This window comes from Malus domestica, chromosome 16, assembly GCF_042453785.1.
Source record: "Malus domestica chromosome 16, GDT2T_hap1".
NCBI lineage: Eukaryota > Viridiplantae > Streptophyta > Magnoliopsida > Rosales > Rosaceae > Malus > Malus domestica.
In genome coordinates, this window is record NC_091676.1 from 8,242,387 (window position 1) to 8,262,122 (window position 19,736).

General features: G+C 38.2%; 5 protein-coding genes across 6 annotated transcripts; all 5 read left to right on the forward strand.

Annotated features, from left to right (window-relative positions):
• The first annotated feature begins 333 nt into the window (after nt 1-333).
• Nucleotides 334-8,606, forward strand: LOC103403149 (pre-mRNA-splicing factor ATP-dependent RNA helicase DEAH7). Its single transcript, XM_008341977.4, has 18 exons — nt 334-747; nt 993-1,050; nt 1,146-1,284; nt 1,450-1,671; nt 1,769-1,845; nt 2,655-2,940; nt 3,265-3,429; nt 3,557-3,702; nt 3,806-3,897; nt 4,288-4,399; nt 4,888-5,065; nt 5,197-5,426; nt 5,515-5,691; nt 5,911-5,982; nt 6,108-6,284; nt 6,406-6,467; nt 6,572-6,724; nt 6,809-8,606. The coding sequence occupies exons 2-18, from the start codon at nt 1,045-1,047 to the stop codon at nt 8,406-8,408; spliced, it is 3,894 nt and encodes a 1,297-aa protein (XP_008340199.3). The 5' UTR covers nt 334-747; nt 993-1,044; the 3' UTR covers nt 8,409-8,606.
• A 368-nt stretch (nt 8,607-8,974) lies between these two features.
• On the forward strand, nt 8,975-10,313 carry LOC103403148 (uncharacterized). 2 transcript variants are annotated; one of them, XM_070815366.1, is made up of 3 exons: nt 8,975-9,283; nt 9,436-9,486; nt 9,595-10,313. In XM_070815366.1, the coding sequence occupies exons 1-3, from the start codon at nt 9,013-9,015 to the stop codon at nt 9,906-9,908; spliced, it is 636 nt and encodes a 211-aa protein (XP_070671467.1). In that variant the 5' UTR covers nt 8,975-9,012; the 3' UTR covers nt 9,909-10,313. The 2 variants fall into 2 exon arrangements, with proteins under 2 accessions (XP_070671467.1, XP_008340197.3); XM_008341975.4 differs by having other exon boundaries at nt 8,987-9,322.
• Nucleotides 10,314-10,520: 207 nt separating this feature from the next.
• LOC139192983 (uncharacterized) lies at nt 10,521-10,937 on the forward strand. The gene has a single exon (XM_070815928.1). It carries the CDS (start codon nt 10,521-10,523, stop codon nt 10,935-10,937), a length of 417 nt encoding a protein of 138 aa, XP_070672029.1.
• A 73-nt stretch (nt 10,938-11,010) lies between these two features.
• On the forward strand, nt 11,011-11,612 carry LOC139192984 (uncharacterized). The gene is made up of 2 exons (XM_070815929.1): nt 11,011-11,157; nt 11,217-11,612. The coding sequence occupies exons 1-2, from the start codon at nt 11,011-11,013 to the stop codon at nt 11,610-11,612; spliced, it is 543 nt and encodes a 180-aa protein (XP_070672030.1).
• Nucleotides 11,613-15,936: 4,324 nt separating this feature from the next.
• Nucleotides 15,937-19,659, forward strand: LOC103403150 (mannosyl-oligosaccharide glucosidase GCS1-like). The gene is made up of 9 exons (XM_008341978.4): nt 15,937-16,408; nt 16,506-16,591; nt 16,782-17,036; nt 17,135-17,309; nt 17,732-17,818; nt 17,933-18,001; nt 18,099-18,195; nt 18,555-18,637; nt 18,973-19,659. Exons 1-9 carry the CDS (start codon nt 16,082-16,084, stop codon nt 19,318-19,320), a joined length of 1,527 nt encoding a protein of 508 aa, XP_008340200.3. The 5' UTR covers nt 15,937-16,081; the 3' UTR covers nt 19,321-19,659.
• Nucleotides 19,660-19,736: the final 77 nt, after the last annotated feature.

Consider the following 19,736-nt stretch of genomic DNA (forward strand, 5'->3'; position numbering starts at 1 on the left):
CCTGAAACCCCTTCCTGCAACCTGGAAAAAAAAAAAACAACCCAGTTCGTCTTCCTTCGCACCCGCACCCGATTCCATCTCACGAACCCAGCGATGGATGTGTAGACGCGATTTGGGTTTTTTTTTTCTTCCCTTTCTTTTCTGAGTTGCAAGGGGAAGAAGAGATGAGCAGAGGGAGAAGGGGGGCTTGAGTGAGGTGGGTCGCAGGGTTGGGGGGTGCTATAGTGAGGTTGGTCGCAGAGGGGGGTTGGGGGAGGGATAATCACTGGGGGTGGGATGGGGGATTTGGGGAAGGGATAATCTTTTTGTGGGGTGATAGGATCTGGATTTGGGTTTTTTTTTTTTTTTTTTGGGTTGAAGATTCAGTTTTAAAAAAAAATTAATTTTTTTTTTTTGGTCATGTGGCACACATTTAGCAGCCACGTGGCATAAATGTGTCAGCTACGTCAGCATTTAATAAATTAATGGGTGGAAAATCTAACGGATGTATTATATTAAAATAAAATAATAATTGAGATCTGAAATTGAAATACTTTAAAGATGTTATATGAGATTGTAATAGACCGGAGTTACTATGTAATTTATCCAAAAAAAAAAAAAAACCGTAGGGAGGTTCGGGACGAGTAGAACCTGAAACGAAAGTCGGTGGAGTCGCCGCCATTTGTCTTCTTCTTTAAAACTACAGATTGAAACCCCTCCAAAAAAACTCCGACGAAACACTACTCTCGCAGACCTCTTCTTCCACAGGTACGTACGTCCCTCTCTCTCTCTCCCCCTCTCCAAAATTTCAATTGGGGAACGACTCGATTCACGGCGTCCGAATTCGAAGCTAGAAATTTCTAGGGTTTTGTTCGAATTCAGTTCAGTTCGCATTCTGGAACCATTCGCCATTGGTTTTACAATTTTCCGGAGATTTGAAATTGCAAAATCTTGTTTTTATGTGCCTTACGACTTGAAATTTGCTTCTGATTTCACTGTTGCTGTATGTGCAGGTGCCCTCATTGCTCGGCGGGTTCGATTTTAGAGTTTGTTCGGGTGATTATCATGGAGGTTAGTATCCGATTCGTGGGATTTAGCAAGAAAGTAGAGTCATTTTTGTATTTACTAAAATTATATTCCCTAATTTTTGTGATGTTAATGTGTAGAAACGAGGTCACACTGAACCTATTGACCTGGACAAGACAACGGCGACGTTGGAACCTGAGGCGAATAGCGATGGGGGATTATTTGTACCTGGGAAGGATAGAGTTGTTTTTAGACCTCCAGAGAGGAAATCTCTCCTGGGTAAGATTTCATCTTTAACATGTTCCGTACTTTCGAGTTTATATCCTTGTTCATGTGTTTTGTTATGTTTATGAAATTTTGTGGAATCAGTGCCCTGCCTCCCTCCAATGCAAGTGGTAGTGTCGTTAGGGGGCTTCCTTCTGATTTTGATTTATGATGGAACAGGGTTAGATGTCCTTGCTATTGCCAAACGGGAAGGGTCTAAGGTTAACGGTGGATTCAAGACCCCAAGAGAAAGAGGTGCTAATGTTGTCTCATCAATGGAGGAAGACGAAAAATCAGAGTCTGTAATTTCAGATGAAAAAGGTACTGATGAACCCACTGCTATACGAAGTCACTCTCGGAGGCGATATCGGGAAATATCTGGGAGTGAGACACCACGCACAGGTACACTTTTCTTATAGTATCTTACTCCTTCCCATCTGCTTTTCTCTAAGTATATGTTTCTTTACTTAAAAGGCCCTTTGTAATCCTTGTGTTGCAGAAAGTACTGTAACAGAAGAAGGAAAAATTGATGATATGCACGAGAATCGCTACTCTAGGGAACATCTGCGTGGAGATGTAAGCATACTTCTAGCGCTCTATTTGTCTTCTGTTTTAATGTCATTGTTTAGAAATTAGATCATAAGTGATATTTATATTTGTTCTAGAAATTGTTTATCCAGGAATTTGTCCTTTAGGGTCCAAAGGCATTACCAAATTGTTTATTTAGTACTTAGAGTACTAAATATTTAGAGTACTTGGAAGTGACTCTAAGAAAAGATTTAGAGTACTTGGATCTAACGGAGGACATGACACAGAACTAAGCGCTTCATATAGCCGACCCCACTTAGTGGGAAAAGGCTTTATTGTTGTTTGTTGTGAAGGAGAGATATGTAGGAGGCAAGAGCATCTGATATTTAACTCTATGCTCATATGAATGTTATGAAGGAGGAAATTCATGGATTTGTAAATGAGAACTCAAAGTGCTTTTGATTGGTCAATTTGATTATGGTCTCGTTGGATGTGCTTTTAAACTGAAGGCGCTTTTGGAGAAAATGTTTTTGAGTTCCAAAAGCACTTAAAGTGCTTTCTGCAAGAAGCACCAGTTATGTGCTTCTTCTAGGAAGCACTTTAAGTGCTTTTTCAGGATTTACTTGTATCTTTACTAAAGATTGGTTCTAAAAACATTTTCACCAAAAGCGCTTTCAATCATTTTAAAAGCACATTCAAACGAGCTCTATGTAAGTTATCTATCTTCTGCTCCACTCTGATGTTTTCTTGGGAGGTTTATGTTAGAAGTTTGCTCTTGTGACATGCTATTTCCTTTGTTGTGTTTGCTTTTCTTAAATAAATTCTGACATGCTTCTTATTGTGCCTCTTAATTGAAGGTTTCGTCTCCTAGTGGAAGTTCCCACAGTGTCAGGTCTCGGACCCCTAAGTATGACAGGGATGATCGTGGAAATGAGAGAAGAGATTACAAGGGTAGATACGACAGGGATGACCGTGGTAGTGAGAGAAGAGAGTATCAGGATGGTAGTAGGAGTGAAAGACAAAGATACAGTAGTAATGGTAACGATTATAATCGTCGAAGGGAAGGTAGCCGATATGAACAAGAATATAGTGGAGAATATGGAAGAAAGCGGAGTAGATATGAAGATTCAAAGAGGACACCTGGTATGCACTGTCTTCTTCTTTTCTTCTGTTAAATTATTTGATTCTTTTAATAAAGGAGGACAAACATCGAAATAGTGTATCCCTCTTATGTACGGAAACTTTTATGTAGGTTTTCCTTTCAAGGAACCTATACTTTGAGCTTACAATTGGGTTCCTTATACTTATTATTGGAAACCGTAGAATAATGAGTTCTCATATGCTTCTTTTATTTAAATTATTTGTCACAGGTACATGTGGGAGGCAGCTTATATAATAAGATGTAGCTTAAGTTATGTAACTACATGGATATTGCTGTCTCTAATGCCATATTTGCAAATGTTGCAGGCAGATCTGACTGGGATGATGGGAGATGGGAATGGGAGGAGTCACCACGACGTGATAACTACCCTAATACCAGTAGGCGACATCAACCATCACCGGCACCTATGCTGCTTGGTGCCTCACCTGATGCACGACTAGTTTCCCCATGGTTAGGTGGCCATACACCTGGTATGATCTTTAAACATCAACCTTATTGGAAAAGAACAAATTTGGATTTATTTTTCCTTTATGATAGAGATGGTTGGTTTTTATTTTATCTTCATTTTTAGATTTAACCCGTTTAGAATTACAACAGGTTCTGCTGCTTCTCCTTGGGATCATGTCTCTCCCTCTCCAGCTCCAATACGTGCTTCTGGATACTCAGTCAAATCTTCAAGTTCGAAATATGGTGCGAGGTCCCATCAACTTACTTTTTCTTCAGAAAGTTCACAATCATTCAAGGTATGTTTTCTTTGTGAATTTGTGGTTAATTTTTGTAGATTGTTGAATGAGTTTTTTCGCCTGTTTTGGCTGTGTCAATGATCAGTGATAGTCCTGTTTGCAGGATGGGGAAGAAGATAATTTGGCCGAAGAACACACATACGAGATTACTGAAAGCATGCGTCAAGAGATGGAATACAATTCTGATCGTGCATGGTAAGTTAATTCAGATAAGTTTTTTTTTTCCTCAATGAACCTTAAATCATGTCCTCAAAAGCAAGTTTAGGGGATGATCAAATGTGATGGTCGTTTCCTGGGAAAAGAGATCCCCTGTAGAGCACCATTCTGTCAATATTATTTTGCCTTGACTGTGCTAAATTTTGCACATCATTTGTACAAATTTTCACAATTGTTTTGTTTAACAGTAAAACATCTTAATAGTGTTATCATTAGAACAACCCTACTATTTCGTCTCAGCTTTTAAGTAGTAGCTACACACATAATGTTTTGTTGCTGCACTGTATTTCCCTTGTGGACCTCATGTTATGATTTAGTAGGGCAGCTTAGTTTTGAACTTCATTTGACTCATATAAACTTGTTATACAGGTATGATAGAGAAGAAGGAAACACAATGTTTGATACGACTGATGACTCGTCCTTGTTTTATGCAAACGATGCTTCTTTTCAAAAGAAGGAAGCAGAGTTGGCGAAAAGGCTGGTATGTTGATTGTTTTTTTTCCTTTAATTTGCAGAGTTTTATCTGAACTATATTTTTGTTGATGAATGAGTATTACAGAGTGCTTTTTATTTAAAAAGAGAGTGGACTAAAGGACTGGAAGTATCTTCTTTATTCTTCTAATGATGATGGCTTCCTAAGGTGGAGGAGGCTAGTAAGTGATTATCCTCTTGGATGAGAATGTGAACTCGAGAGTGATGTAAAGTCATAGAAAATAACCAATCGTTGATGCTCTAACATTATTTAGTAACATTTGTAAATATGATAAATACTCACATCAGTTGTACTTTTAAATAAATTTTCAGTCATCTCTCTGATTGTTACCTGTCTGATTTGTTATCTCAGTCTAACTTGTTTAGTGGCTAAATTTATTCATTTATTATGTTAAGTCAGATTGTATATTGGCCAAAGTGTACTGGCTATGCTTGTATTTCTGTCATGGTCACTATATATTTTGTTTTTCTTTTCAGGTCCGAAAAGATGGAACTAAGATGTCTCTTGCTCAGAGCAAAAAGTTGTCTCAACTCACTGCTGATAATGCTCAGTGGGAGGATCGTCAACTTTTAAGATCTGGTGCTGTTAGAGGTACCGAGGTGCAGACTGAGTTTGATGATGAAGAAGAACGGAGAGTCATTCTTCTTGTCCATGGTAAGAAAATAGCATAAGTGCATAACTAGCCATATCACTTTATTGATGAACTATTTGCTTTTCTGTTTATGAATAGAAGATGGAAATCTCTGTTTGCTATAATATCTACTACTGTTATGATGTTATCCCAGATACAAAGCCTCCTTTCCTGGATGGCAGGGTTGTTTTTACCAAACAAGCAGAGCCCATAATGCCTATAAAGGATCCCACATCGGATATGGCCATAATTTCACGCAAAGGGTCTACTCTGGTTAGGGAAATCCATGAGAAGCAAAGTCAGAACAAATCACGTCAACGTTTCTGGGAGCTTGCAGGTTCCAAACTGGGTGATATCCTTGGTGTTGAAAAAACGGCGGAGCAGGTATATTGAACTTATGAGAGGAAGTTCTGATTTTTGCCTTGCACTATTAAGGTTTGGGACTAAGCATTTCATTTTTATTTAATGCTAGATTGATGCGGATACTGCTGCAGTAGGTGAAGATGGTGAAATTGATTTCAAAGAAGATGCGAAGTTTGCACAACATATGAAGAGCGGGGAGGCTGTGAGTGATTTTGCATTGTCAAAAACACTCTCACAGCAACGACAATATTTGCCCATATTTTCTGTGCGGGATGAGTTATTGCAGGTATAATGTTTATCTGTTTGTGCCTAATACTTTGTTTGGTTTGGAAAGAAATAATATCTAGCAGATCTCTCCCTTCCATTGAGAATTCGAACTGTCATTATTAATTAGTTTCAGTGACCTGTGATGCTGATGTTTTGTTTACTGATCTCTCCCTTCCACTTGATTAGGCCGTGTATTTAAACATTATATTCTAACCCTGATTTAATGTCCATTGGATAGGTAATTCGAGAAAATCAGGTTATTGTTGTTGTTGGAGAAACTGGTTCTGGAAAGACAACTCAATTGACACAGGTAAGTTTGCTTTTATTAATATCGTATCATCAAATTCTCTCTCATTTTTTTGGATTTATGAGAGTGGATGCATATGAACGGTGTACTCCATTAACTGGCATTCATTATGTTGATTATGTTGACAGTATCTTTATGAAGATGGATACACAGTAAATGGTATAGTGGGTTGCACCCAACCAAGGCGTGTAGCAGCCATGAGTGTTGCAAAAAGAGTAAGTGAAGAGATGGAGACTGAGCTTGGTGATAAAGTTGGCTATGCTATTCGTTTTGAGGATGTGACGGGGCCAAATACCATAATAAAGGTAATTCTTTTGTCTGCTTTTTAAACCAATATTTGCCCATATTTTATAGAGAAGTACAGCTTACCTACGGTCATAACCTTTACATCATTATATTAAATCTTGCCTTTTTAATCTTTTGCAGTACATGACTGATGGAGTACTTCTGCGCGAAACGCTCAGAGATTCTGATCTTGACAAATACCGGTATGAAAATTTCCAAATTTTGGAAAGGCTCTTTATCTCTGAATTTAACTGGTAATTTACATTCAGCACAAAATTATTTACTGCCAAGGTTTTTGCTTTTGCAGTGTAGTTGTCATGGACGAAGCCCATGAAAGGTCACTAAACACAGATGTGCTGTTTGGAATTTTGAAAAAAGTGGTGGCCCAACGTCGTGATTTTAAGCTCATTGTGACATCTGCAACTCTAAATGCTCAGAAATTTTCAAATTTCTTTGGGAGGTAATTTAGTTCATTTGTACTGTTGTCATCGTTTTCACATCAACTTGCTCTGCTTGCTTAATATGACTATTTATTTTGTTGCAGTGTACCAATTTTTCACATTCCTGGGAGAACGTTTCCTGTAAATATCTTGTTCAGCAAAACCCCTTGTGAAGATTATGTTGAAGGTGCAGTGAAGCAGGCCATGACAATTCACATCACGAGCCCTCCCGGTGATATCCTCATCTTCATGACAGGCCAAGATGAGATTGAGGCAGCTTGTTATGCGCTTGCCGAGCGGATGGAACAACTTATCTCGTCCTCCAAAAAAGCAGTTCCAAAACTCTTGATACTCCCTATATATTCACAGTTGCCTGCTGATTTGCAAGCAAAGATATTTCAAAAAGCTGAGGATGGAGCTCGTAAATGCATTGTAGCAACCAACATTGCTGAGACTTCTTTGACTGTGGATGGAATATATTACGTGATCGATACGGGCTATGGTAAGATGAAGGTATACAATCCTCGAATGGGTATGGATGCTCTTCAAGTGTTTCCTGTTAGTCGTGCAGCTGCTGACCAGCGTGCTGGGCGTGCTGGTAGAACTGGGCCTGGGACATGTTATCGGCTGTACACGGAGAATGCATATCTAAATGAATTGCTGCCTAGTCCTGTGCCAGAGATTCAGAGGACTAACCTTGGTAATGTGGTGTTGTTGCTCAAGAGTCTTAAGGTCGAGAACTTGTTAGACTTTGATTTCATGGACCCACCTCCACAGGACAATATTCTCAACTCTATGTACCAATTGTGGGTCTTAGGTGCTCTGAACAATGTCGGAGGCTTAACTGAACTAGGCTGGAAGATGGTGGAGTTCCCATTGGACCCCCCGCTTGCTAAGATGTTATTGATGGGCGATCAGCTTGGATGCCTGGATGAGGTTCTGACAATTGTGTCTATGCTTTCGGTGCCATCAGTGTTCTTTAGGCCTAAAGATAGGGCAGAGGAGAGCGATGCTGCAAGGGAGAAGTTCTCTGTTCCAGAATCTGACCACTTGACGCTGTATAATGTCTACCAGCAGTGGAAACAACATCAGTATCGGGGGGACTGGTGTGGAGATCATTTTTTGCATGTTAAAGGCTTACGAAAGGCTAGAGAGGTGAGGTCCCAACTGCTGGAGATCCTGAAGACGCTAAAAATTCCTCTAACATCCTGTTGGCCCGATACTGATCTTGTGAGAAAAGCTATATGCTCCTCGTACTTCCACAATTCTGCAAGATTGAAGGGAGTTGGGGAGTATGTGAACTGCAGGACCGGGATGCCATGCCATTTACATCCGAGCAGTGCTCTTTACGGTATGGGGTGCACTCCAGATTATGTGGTTTATCATGAACTGATTTTGACGGCAAAGGAGTACATGCAGTGCGCCACAGCGGTGGAGCCGCAGTGGTTGGCCGAGTTGGGGCCCATGTTCTTTTCTGTGAAGGATTCAGATACATCGATGCTGGAGCATAAGAAGAGACAAAAGGAGGAGAAAACAGCGATGGAGGAGGAAATGGAGAACCTGAGGAAGACTCAAGCGGAGGAAGAGAAAGAAAGCAAGCGGAAGGAGAGGGAAAAGAGATCGAAGCAGCAGCAGCAAGTCTCGATGCCAGGTTTGCACAAGGGATCTTCTACATATTTGAGGCCAAAGAAACTTGGCTTGTAAATGCCAATTGTATATAGTATTTTTACTCGATTCAGTCCTAGTTTTGTGGTCGATCGTTAACATGTTAACACAAACCACTAAATCGATTTGTGCTGTAACTCGCCATGGATTCAGAACAATCCATAAGACCTGCGAACAATGTGTTACGCTCCGATCCACTCGAGATTTATAATACGACTTTAAAACTTTGATTTCTAAGTTGTATATCCTATTCCAAGATCCTGGAAACTGAAATAATCAGGTTCATATACACAGCAATGACAAAGTGGACTTTAAGCGAAAAAAATTTCAGTGAGAAAACATATTTCTCTCGCTATCGTTCACAAAAACTGGTCCAAATTAGACTTTGAGAAAAAAGTGAAAAGTAAGAGAGACGCTCTGGCACTGGGATCCACCCAAAATAAGGCCGTGTGGGATTCGAATGCAAGGAATCCGTTTGTGCGTGTCTCGGACGTGCAATTAACGTGGCATGAAAGCTCCCCCTACACAAGAACTCAACCTTCGGAAAGCACTACCTAGCACCTCCCACAATCGATGCCCTACAAGTAAACAAAAGCTTTCGTTGATTGGAAAGTGACCGTTGCTCAAATGCTAACGATTTTACATGGTCGGACCCAAGGACTGCAAAAGCCAATGCTTAGCTTTCAAGACCAATAAACTTGTTCACCAGATTCTAGTTGCGCCAAACAAACCTTGCATCACTTCCTTAATGTACAAAACCAACCATGTAACAAACCCTCCACATCTTCTTGAAGAGATGGGAAATTGTGTTCCAGTTCATAAGACCCAAGACTCTGCTTCAAATCTCAAATGTTCAAGCACTTCCCTGACAGAATGCATCCTGATTGAACTCCCTGTTCGAGAAAACTCCATAGGTACCGCAATCCCCCGCGCGAGCAGTTTTCAAGAACCAAGTATTTCTACACTAACTCGACCTGCTAAATTCATGGCTATCATGTACTTGTAGCCGGAAAACTTCGATTTTATCGCATTTTACTGTTTTGAGTATATACTTGTTACTTTGTAGGTGGGAAAGAGTTTGAATCTGATCGTGAAGATTTCTTCAGTGTCAATGGTGGTAAGAACTAAGATCAAGTAAAATTCACCAATATTTTTACAATCTCCCCCGAAAATGTTATGTCGAGTTCGACTTTTGGTTTTTTTTTTTATATTTTATTTTATGCAGATCTTACCCCATCTGCAAGCAACACTCCGATCCATGAAATAAAAACTGATGCGAAAAAGCAGCTGATTGAATTGTTCCATGAGAGCGACAGTGATGGATCAGAAGACGAACCTTCCATTTTCGACCTGCCACAAAATTCAGCAAATAAAAGTTTATCGTATGAGTCTGTAGCGGACATAGTTTTCAGAAGTGTGACAGTTCCGAAAACGAATTCGAATCCCAGCAGGACAAGAAAAGCTACACTGTTTGCACAATATTGCTGTCTGCCTAAACTGGTGCGGAGCCTAAGCTGTAGTGAGAGGAAGAGACGTTGATCGTCGTACTGATGACAATGAGTTCTGCTTCCAAAGATTCAAGAATGTCCACTTACTATTTGAGTAGTAGTATTTTTTTTTTCCTTTTGTTGGATGAATTGTAACTCTGCAAAAATCTATGAATATATATATCTTGGTGTTTGGTGAGTTGATAGGTATGTTAAAGTTGTTAAGATCTCCTAGCTGATAGGGTTAGGTTTTCCTTGTTTCTAGGTCGTAGTGGTTTGAAGCCATGCATAATAATCCCTAGTCTTAAGGGACATGTTATCTTCTGTTTTGGACTTAGTCTTTCTCCACGATTCTAGGGCTGTAAAGTCGTGGTTGTTATTTCCCATTCAATTTGTTTTCAAGGCTATTTAATAGCGATGATTGTTTTCTAATTCAATAAGAAAGATTCTCCCTGCATATTGAAGTTGTCGTGCTTTTGTTCCTGTCAAGCTCTTTGCCATTACACATGGTTTTAACATCTAGTATCAGAACCCCATCACGGGGCCTGACCAACAGTTTGTACCATAACAATCAGCAAGAAGGAGTAACATGACAAGCGAGAGTAGCTTTGTGCAGCCGGCTATCCCACGGTTTGATGGCCATTACGATCACTAGAGTATGCTTATGGAGAACTTTCTGTGTTCAAAGGAATATTGGAATTTGATAGAAATTGGGATCTCTGCAGTAGCAGAAGGGACGGATCTCACTGAGGGACAGAAGAAGGTGATTGAGGACCAAAAGTTGAAGGATCTGAAGGCCAAGAACTATCTGTTCCAAGCCATTGATCGCTCCATTCTGGAGACCATACAGAAAAAGGATACAGCGAAGGATATTTGGGATTCCTTGAAGCAGAAATATCAAGGGACAACACGAGTCAAGTGTGCTCAACTTCAAGCTCTTCGTAAAGAGTTTGAAATGCTACACATGAAAGAAGGGGAATCGGTGAATGACTACTTTGGGAGAACTTTCACCACAGCCAATAAGATGAGAATTCATGGCGAAAGGATGGAAAATGTGGTGATTATTGAGAAGATCCTGTGATCCATGACTTCCAAGTACGACTATGTGGTATGTTCGATCGAGGAATCGAATGATTTGGATATCCTATCCATAGATGAGCTTCAAAGTAGTCTTTTGGTGCATGAACAATGGATCAGCCGCCACACTATGGAAGAACAAGCCTTTCAGATCACTCACAGCCCTCAGCAATGAGGAAGAAGTGGTGGAAAAAGTTCGTACCGAGGAAGAAGGAGAGGAAGGGGTACGTTTGATAAATCTACCCTAGAATGTTACAATTGTCATGAGTTAGGCCATTTTCAGTGGGAATGTCCCAAAAGAGCAAGAGCTACAAAGGCCAACTTTGTCGAGACTAGTGAAGAGATGCTTTTAATGGCGTATGTAGACGACACTGATGCTGGAAGAGATTACCTGTGGTTTCTTAACTCGGGATGTAGCAATCACATGTGTGGGAAAAGAGAGTTGTTTTCAATGTTCGACAATAACTTCAGAGAAACAGTGAAGCTGGGTAATGATACAAGTCCTACTGTGCTAGGAAAGGGCAACATTCGCATGGAGATGAATGGGATCGTGCATGTGATTACTGAAGTGTTCTTTGTACCCGAGTTGAAGAACAACCTACTAAGCATCGGACAATTTCAAGAAAAGGGTCTTGCGGTCGTCATGCAACACAAAAAAATGCAAGATCTACCATCCTGAAAGAGGTTTACTAATGGAGACCGAGATGACATGTAATAGAATGTTCGCCTCATTGGTCGACGTCCATCAAAGGAGGAAAGCTGTTTCTCCACTATAACTGCAAATCAAACTCAATTTTGGCATCGTCATTATGGTCATCTTAGTTGGACTGGTCTCAAGGTGATTCAATAGAAGAATATGGTGCATGGACTGCCTCAGTTGAAGGCTCCCTTGAATGTTTGTGAAGACTACTTGATTGGAAAACAACATTGCGATCCTTTTCCAAAGGAAAGCGTATGGAGGGCATCCGGAGTGCTTCAGCTTGTGCATGCAGACATATGCGGGCCGATAAATCCAATATCGAACAGCAAAAAAAGGTATCTCATAACCTTTATCGATGACTTTAGCAGAAAAAAACTTGGGTTTATTTCTTGGTTGAAAAATCAGAAGCATTTGCAAGCTTTAAGTCCTACAAAGCTAGGGTTGAGAAAGAAATTGGTGCATTCGTAAGGAACTTCGAACTGATCGCGGATGGGAGTTTACTTCACAAGAATTCACTCACTTATGTGATGAGAATGGTATTCAAAGGCAATTAACAGCTGCATATACACCTCAACAAAACGGGGGCGCGGAGAGAAAGAATCGCACTATCATGAATATGGTGCGCAACATGCTGTAAGAGAAACAAATTCCAAAGAAATTCTGGCCTGAGGCAGTAAACTGGACAGTGCAAGACTCCCGAAGAAGCCTGGAGTGGTCTCCTAGCTGATAAGGTTAGGTTTTCCTTGTTTCTAGGTCGTAGTGGTTTGAAGCCATGCATAATAATCCCTAGTCTTAAGGGACATGTTATCTTCTGTTTTGGACTTAGTCTTTCTCCACGATTCTAGGGCTGTAAAGTCGTGGTTGTTATTTCCCATTCAGTTTGTTTTCAAGGCTATTTAATAGCCATGATTGTTTTCTAATTCAATAAGAAAGATTCTCCCTGCATATTGAAGTTGTCGTGTTTTTGTTCCTGTCAAGCTCTTTGCCATTACACCTGGTTTTAACAAGGTATGTGTTGAGGTGAAGCCCCTCATCTCGCCGGAAAATAAGACTGGAGATCTGGTTCAGCCTCTCCCCTCGCTGGAAAACCCGACTGGTTCGCCACTGCTGCTGCTGTCCGGTGTCTGGTTCTGCTGCGCAACAACAAAGCTAATTCAATATTATTTGGCAAAATTAGATAAAAGCGCTCCAATTCTGCATCTTATTAATTAAACATTTGTGGGTTTTCAACTTTTTATTAAAACACTTTGTATTTTGATTAAGGTGCTTCCATCTTTATCCATGTCATTTTTTAATTTTCAACTCATCATTTTAAGTAAATTTTAAAGAAAAAAAATTAAAAAAAATGTTATTTATATTGAAACTGATCAGATCTAAAATTCCTAAATTCGTGGAAAGAAAATAAGTTTGAAAATTTTGATTGAGTCATCATTATCCCATTAATTAATTGTTAATAATTTGATATAATTAATTTTCAATACAAAGTTTTAATATGAAAAATTCTCTCTTTTTTAAGGGTCATAACATACCACTAGATTGTACGTACCAAAGTTAGGTTAACACATTGTACCAATACCATGGTACATACTAAAACAAGAATCACATAATGTACCAAAATTAGTAATATGTAATGTACCAAAATATTAATACGTATCCAAACTAAGATTATATATATAATGTACTAATTATATATCAAGTTATTGGTATGTTATGTTTAATACATATGTGCATTCATGTATCATGTCCATAATTGGTACGTTATGTTTAATATGATGTTAGTTGTATTTTTAGAATTTTAATGATATTTTTTATTTGAGTAATGAAAAGTGTTGTTTGAAATGAATTATGGGATAATATATCTCCTAGATTTTAGGATTTAGGTGATATTAATTTGTCATTTGATTGGTAAACCAAATATATGTAATTTTTGTTATTAAAAATTAGATTAGAATGTTTGATCAAAAGTCTAAAAGCTATGGATGTTAAATCTAAGAATTTCAAAACTGAGGCACTTATATCAAAACACCTTATTTAAAAAAAAAAAACCTCCGGGCCAAAAAGATATCGTTTTGGTCCTGATAAAAAAAATTAAAAAATCCTTCCTTTAATGGGACGACGTCATCCTCTTTCTCAATTGTATTCCATATAAAAATATTTACCTAAAACTCCCAAATAGTAAGCTACTTAGTACTATAATTTAGTGATATTTTTTTTATTTATAAGTAAAAGGTCTTAGATTCGATTATCGTCAATGGAGAATATGAACCACTTTATTGTAACTAGCTCAATGTGAAGTTTAGCTCATTCCTCTTTAAGATAAATAATAGGGGTGTGATATACACACACCCCATTTTACTTCTCACACACTTTTTTAATTTTCACCCGTTAGATCATATGAATTGAAAAAGATCAACATACAAAAATTATCAAGGGATGTGTAACACACCTAAATAAAATTGTTCGTTAATAAAAAAAAACTCCCAAATAACATGTAAACATTTTGTTATCCCTTTTTTTTTTAAATAACATAAGTATTGTTCAATGTTTATTTATAGAATATAGTACATTTATTTAGTGCAAAAGGTATTTATTTATATGATAGATAATAAATTTACGTAAATTTGCCTAAGCCTAGGCTAGGTCCCAGCCCGCCGTCCGGCTAGTGTCTAACGTCTTTTATAACCTTGGTTTGTATTGATAAATTATGAATGACGTTAATATTGTCTACTCAGATTTGGTTGTCTACATTTTTGAGATATTTTACCCTTATAAATTTCACCCCTCCTCCTGACGATTCCTGACTTCGAACATGTTTCAGGAATCTTGTGGTGCATAAAGAAGACGAATATTTGACCACTTCTGATCTATAAAGCCCTCAATTTTAGGGGTACATCATGTTCGGGATCAGGTAGAACATCTCTAGTTTTGGATTCATGAAAAGAAAGTGAGATGTGATGTGATCAAGTCCAAGTCATGTGAGCGGGCAGTAGCCAAAACATGGTGTCTCTAGCATTATCCTTTTAGATATGTAATAGTTCGGTGTATATCAATGTACATGTGAGAGGATTAAAACAATCCGATATAAATCAAATAAGTATAAACCACATTAGGATATTGTGCGGCTTCTCGATTTAGAAGAGAATAATGTTAGGTGGAACAATTTTTTAAACAAATTTACAAATTATGTGATGTGTAACCAATAAAAATAAGCATGATTTGAATAAACGATATTATCTACACTAAAGGGTGAGGAAGTGAGCTAAGTCTCATAGTAGACTAGTAATAATGTGATGTGAAGTGAAACAACACTATTAAAGAGACTTGACCATAATTTCCGTCGATATTTTCATATCGATGCTTCCATATTTGCATCAATATTTCCACATATGTCGATATTTTAAGAGTTTGTTTGAGATTGTGGTGCTTTAAAAAAAAACTTATTAAAAAATATGGAGCATCAAATTGTTTTGTAAAACAAAAAAAAAATATTATTTTAAAAAAAACTGTTGTCACTTATAGTAGTAATCAGTGTCCATTTAATGAAATTTTCAATGAAAAGTATATCCACACATTTTTTAATATTACAATCTTTGCTCCTACATTATTATCTTTGACAATTATTATATTACATTAAATACCAATCCTTCTTAATCATTTAACATATTCATATCAATTTATATAAAAATTTACCAAACATTCACATTGTTTTTTTTTGGTTAAAAGCACTTTACAGAAATTTTTTTAATAAATACTCAACAACTTTATTTTACAGCAATTTATTATTCTAGCACAATAGAAGCAATATTTTTTTAAAAAGAAAACTAATGAAAAGAATTTGAAAACTTTGAGTTTTAACCAAAAGGATAAAAATATATTGTAAGTGAATAACACTAGAAATGACTTTTTAAAGTTAAAATATTTTTAACGTTAAAAGTAAACAGTACCAATAATGTTTCGTTAAGATTCTATTTTTTTAAAACACAATAATGTCAAAGAAACCTGGCCCAATTAGCTTTAGAAGGTCATAATAATAAAATAAAATAATGATATAATAGGACACGTGGCTTAGTGGTGGTACGTAAAAAAGGATAAGGATTGTCTGCCCTCCTAGTTGTCGTGCCTTTCCATGCCCTCTTATTTTGTGCGGTCACGGTTAAGCCACGTTAATATTTTATATTAATTTTTTAATAAGATAATAAGATAAAAAATAATAAAAATATAAAATATTGACGTGCCTTAACCGTGACCGCACAAAATAAGAGGGTATGGAAGGGCACAACTAGAGCAGACAATCCTTGTCCCGTAAAAAATTGGAGCGAAACCTTTTGAAATTCCCGTGGTATTTGAGCATTGGCTTCCCAAATACGTAGTCGGACTCAATCATACTGACACCGAATTCTTACACTTAGGCAATCAGACTTTTGAGTCTTTGAGTCAAGCAAAGTAAAATGTCAGGAAGTGAAAGAATTGCTCGAAGCAGAGCGAAATCCCACAGAGATCATGCCAAGGACGACGATGACTTCGACGGCGTTGATCTCCGTCAGGCACAGCCTCCCAAATTGATGCCACCGCGCAGAGATTCCAAAACCAGAAACCACCACACCTCAGTCGGAGCTTTCAACTCCGTCAGTGTCAAACGCACGCTAGGGCTTGGCGTGTTCGCCTTCTTCGTCGCCATGCTTTTGATCCTCGACCTCTTAAACCGTTTTCCAGGTCCTAGGGTTCTTACGCCCATCACTGTTTCCTCAAAGCTCATGGAATCCCCTCACCCTCAGGTATTGTGCGATTCGAATTTTTGTTTTCGATTGTTGCGTGTGTTTATTGAGAGGTCAGGAATTGAGACTGAGATTGCATTTTGGGGTGGTGTGGCAGTTTTTTGAAGGTGATGAGGAGAATAGCAAGGAGAGCTTGTATTGGGGAACATATCGCCCTCGCGTTTATCTCGGAATCCGTGCCAGGTTTGTCTTTGTCGCAGCAATTCGTTGCGTATTTCAGCAGCGAATTTGAGCATATAAGTTGAAGTTGGAAGTAATTGTGTTACTCCAAGTATACTAGAACTAGGCTGTTCTGTTAAATTTGACTTTGTGGGTGGCAAATGACTATATGGTGGTGGTGGTGGTGGTCATTATAAGCTGTTGTCCCTGGCAGGACGCGTCGATCTTTGATTGCCGGATTAATGTGGATTGGTATGAAGGACGGGCGATATTTGTTGCGCCATGTTTGCCAAGATTCTGATGAGCTGAGCATATATAGTTGGAAGCATCGTAATGACCAAAACTTGGGACATCAAGTCATTGTTGACCATGACATGAACTTGGCTACAAATTTCTTCCAATCTAAGGGGGAAGACAGCGGCTATGGAGGAGATTGGGCAGTTCGAGTTGATGTGCAGCAAAGCCGAAAGTAAACAGCCACAAGTTACTTTGTTTGGTAACATTTGCTTTAGTCACTCACTATTCATGAATCTTATATTGACACTTTCCATCATGCGTCAATCACAGGCCTAAGGGGAATGAGGAATTTCGGACAAATGCGGATCTTTTTTTTTATTTGGCTGATGAAGATGGAAATGCTCTAGCTTTAGGTGGAGATACATTGGGCGTTCATAAGAATTATTTCCTTGCATCTGGTTTACGTACAGATGTTGGAAGTTGGCAGCTACATTTAAAATCATTGGTAACGTTAGGAAGGAATCGTCATTGTAGTGTTCAAATGTTTTTATTTATTTATTTATTGAAAATGTCATATAACGGTGGAAACTAGGAAATATCTGTTTCCATGAACCACCAAGTACACTTGGTCTATCTCCATGACATAAAAGTGGACTCCCATACCATGGTCTCTGTACTAATTACTTTAAGGTTATAGCTAACACTAACAAATAATCTGACCAATTTGTCAGTTTTCTGGACAAAACCAAATGCTCTCTCTCACTGTCCAGTGTTTATGAAAAAAATTTCATCTTGTATGTATCATCTGTATGCCCAATTTCACCGTCAGTTCCATGATCCATGTCCTTAATCATTTTTAAGTTGATGTGTGTTGTTAAGGCCTTCAGCACTGATATGTGGCATACTTCCTCTGTGTTTTCTGTCCAGGATGATTTGGAAGTTCATTATTTTGGTCTTAAGATGCCTCGTATTCACAATTTATCTGATCTTGTCCAGGAATATATTGGACCACAGGTATGTGACATTTTCATGCCATTATTTTGTTATATATCTAGGAAGAACTTTCAGCGTAAATATTTATCGTATTACCTGCCTTGACCGCTCAGAGTTTCACTGCCATGTTTCTAGGTAAGGAAGTTTGGTCGAGTGCAGCTACCTGACATAGCCGATGATTCTCCAAATATTCTAATTTTTCAGGTATGTAATCATGGTGGTAAACCCTGTTGAGTATTGGTTATGTGGGGAAACATCTTAGTTTTCATCTACCTCCTGTGGTTTCCCATTTCTTATGCAGATTTCTGCAAGGATACCGTTCAAGACTGATTTTGCATACATATCCGGAACTGATTTGGAAAGTTCAAGAGTAGAACAACGTGTCAGCGGCCTCACAGGTTCCTCTTCCATTTGATCTTGATAACGGTGATAGAAGCGCACAGGGGTTCCAAGGAGTATACGAAAGTATACAAGAGACACTCATAAATGTGGAAGAGAAAATTATTTCAAACAAATAAAAGAATTTATACTCTTTCCATAAGGGATCTTTAGGACTGAATCAGAAACAGCTGATTCACAATCAGAAATCATTGATAACCTTACCATCAATTTTGGGTTTTTTCGAGTACCACAAATTGCAATCCTACTTTCTGCTTTTCTTGTGTTTGATTTCCCCGATTTCATGGGAGTGACTCCCAATTGGGACATCATCCATGGCCTCCTTAAAACTTATTTTTCGTTTCTCTGTAATATGTAGGTCCCTCACTGACCAGTCAACTGATGGCAAAACAAAGAGAATTCGACACAAAATTTGAGAAGAGCTTTAATCTGTCTAACAAGGTATTTCAGAAATCATCTTCGTAGTATAATGCAACTGGTCGAATGTATTTTCATTGGAAGTACAATAGTTACAGAATTACTGTTCTATAATCATTTTGATATTTTGGATAACATGGTGAAAACTTAAGCTATGTTTGTGCGAGGGACTTTAAAATTCCGAAGGATTGAGGAAGAAATAGACTACAAAGTGGGATTAGAAATGCACTATATAATCATTACGAATAGACCTGTCAAAATTATCCATTGGGGTTCTTGATAGATCTCTATCTCGTAAGATTTTTTTCATAGTATTCAAAAGCTGTAGAACTAAGTGATGTTTTTATTTTTTAACACAGGTAGATCAAGTCACCAAGTTCGATAAGCATGCTCCTCCCAGTTTCGCTAAGCAGGTTATGAGCCAAGCTCGCAGTTTCATCCAGAAAAAATGGGAACAGACCCAAAGATTAGTAAAGGATGCTCAAACTGGGGACACACGCACGGTTATTCGTTCTGCAGCTACCGAATATAAGCAGCATCTCTTAAACCAATCTTCAAAGTTGTGGATGGACCACTACCCTGAAGTCCAGAGCGTGACAGAGAAGGCTGCTTCAGCAGCTGCGTACTGGTCCGCAAAATACAACCACATGGTAAAGAACTTGACCCTGATGGGTTATAACATATCAAGCTTTGGTTCCGATAGATGAGATGTCCAAAAGCCCCTAAGCAGCACGAGACACAGAAGAAAGGAAATGCAGCTATGCTTGTCGAGCATAAACTCGTTCAGATTGAAATCTTAGCTTGTTTGAATTTCTTTTGCTACTTCCAAGTTCGATCTGTATGGTATAAGTTACTTTAGTATGGGGTTTGTGGGTGAGGACGAAGAAGTGTGAATAGTTATAACGAGAGAATCCAGAGATTCGAAGCTTTTCTTGCACGATAAGTATCAATATGGTTCATCGATTACATTTTACCTCTCAGGTTTGTGGTCAATTGCAACCTTATAAACATCTTCAAAACATTTCAATCTCATACATATTTTATTATTTTATTTCAATTTTATATATCCGTTAGTGAAAATATTAATTTGAGCATTAAGTGATGATGTGACATATACATTACT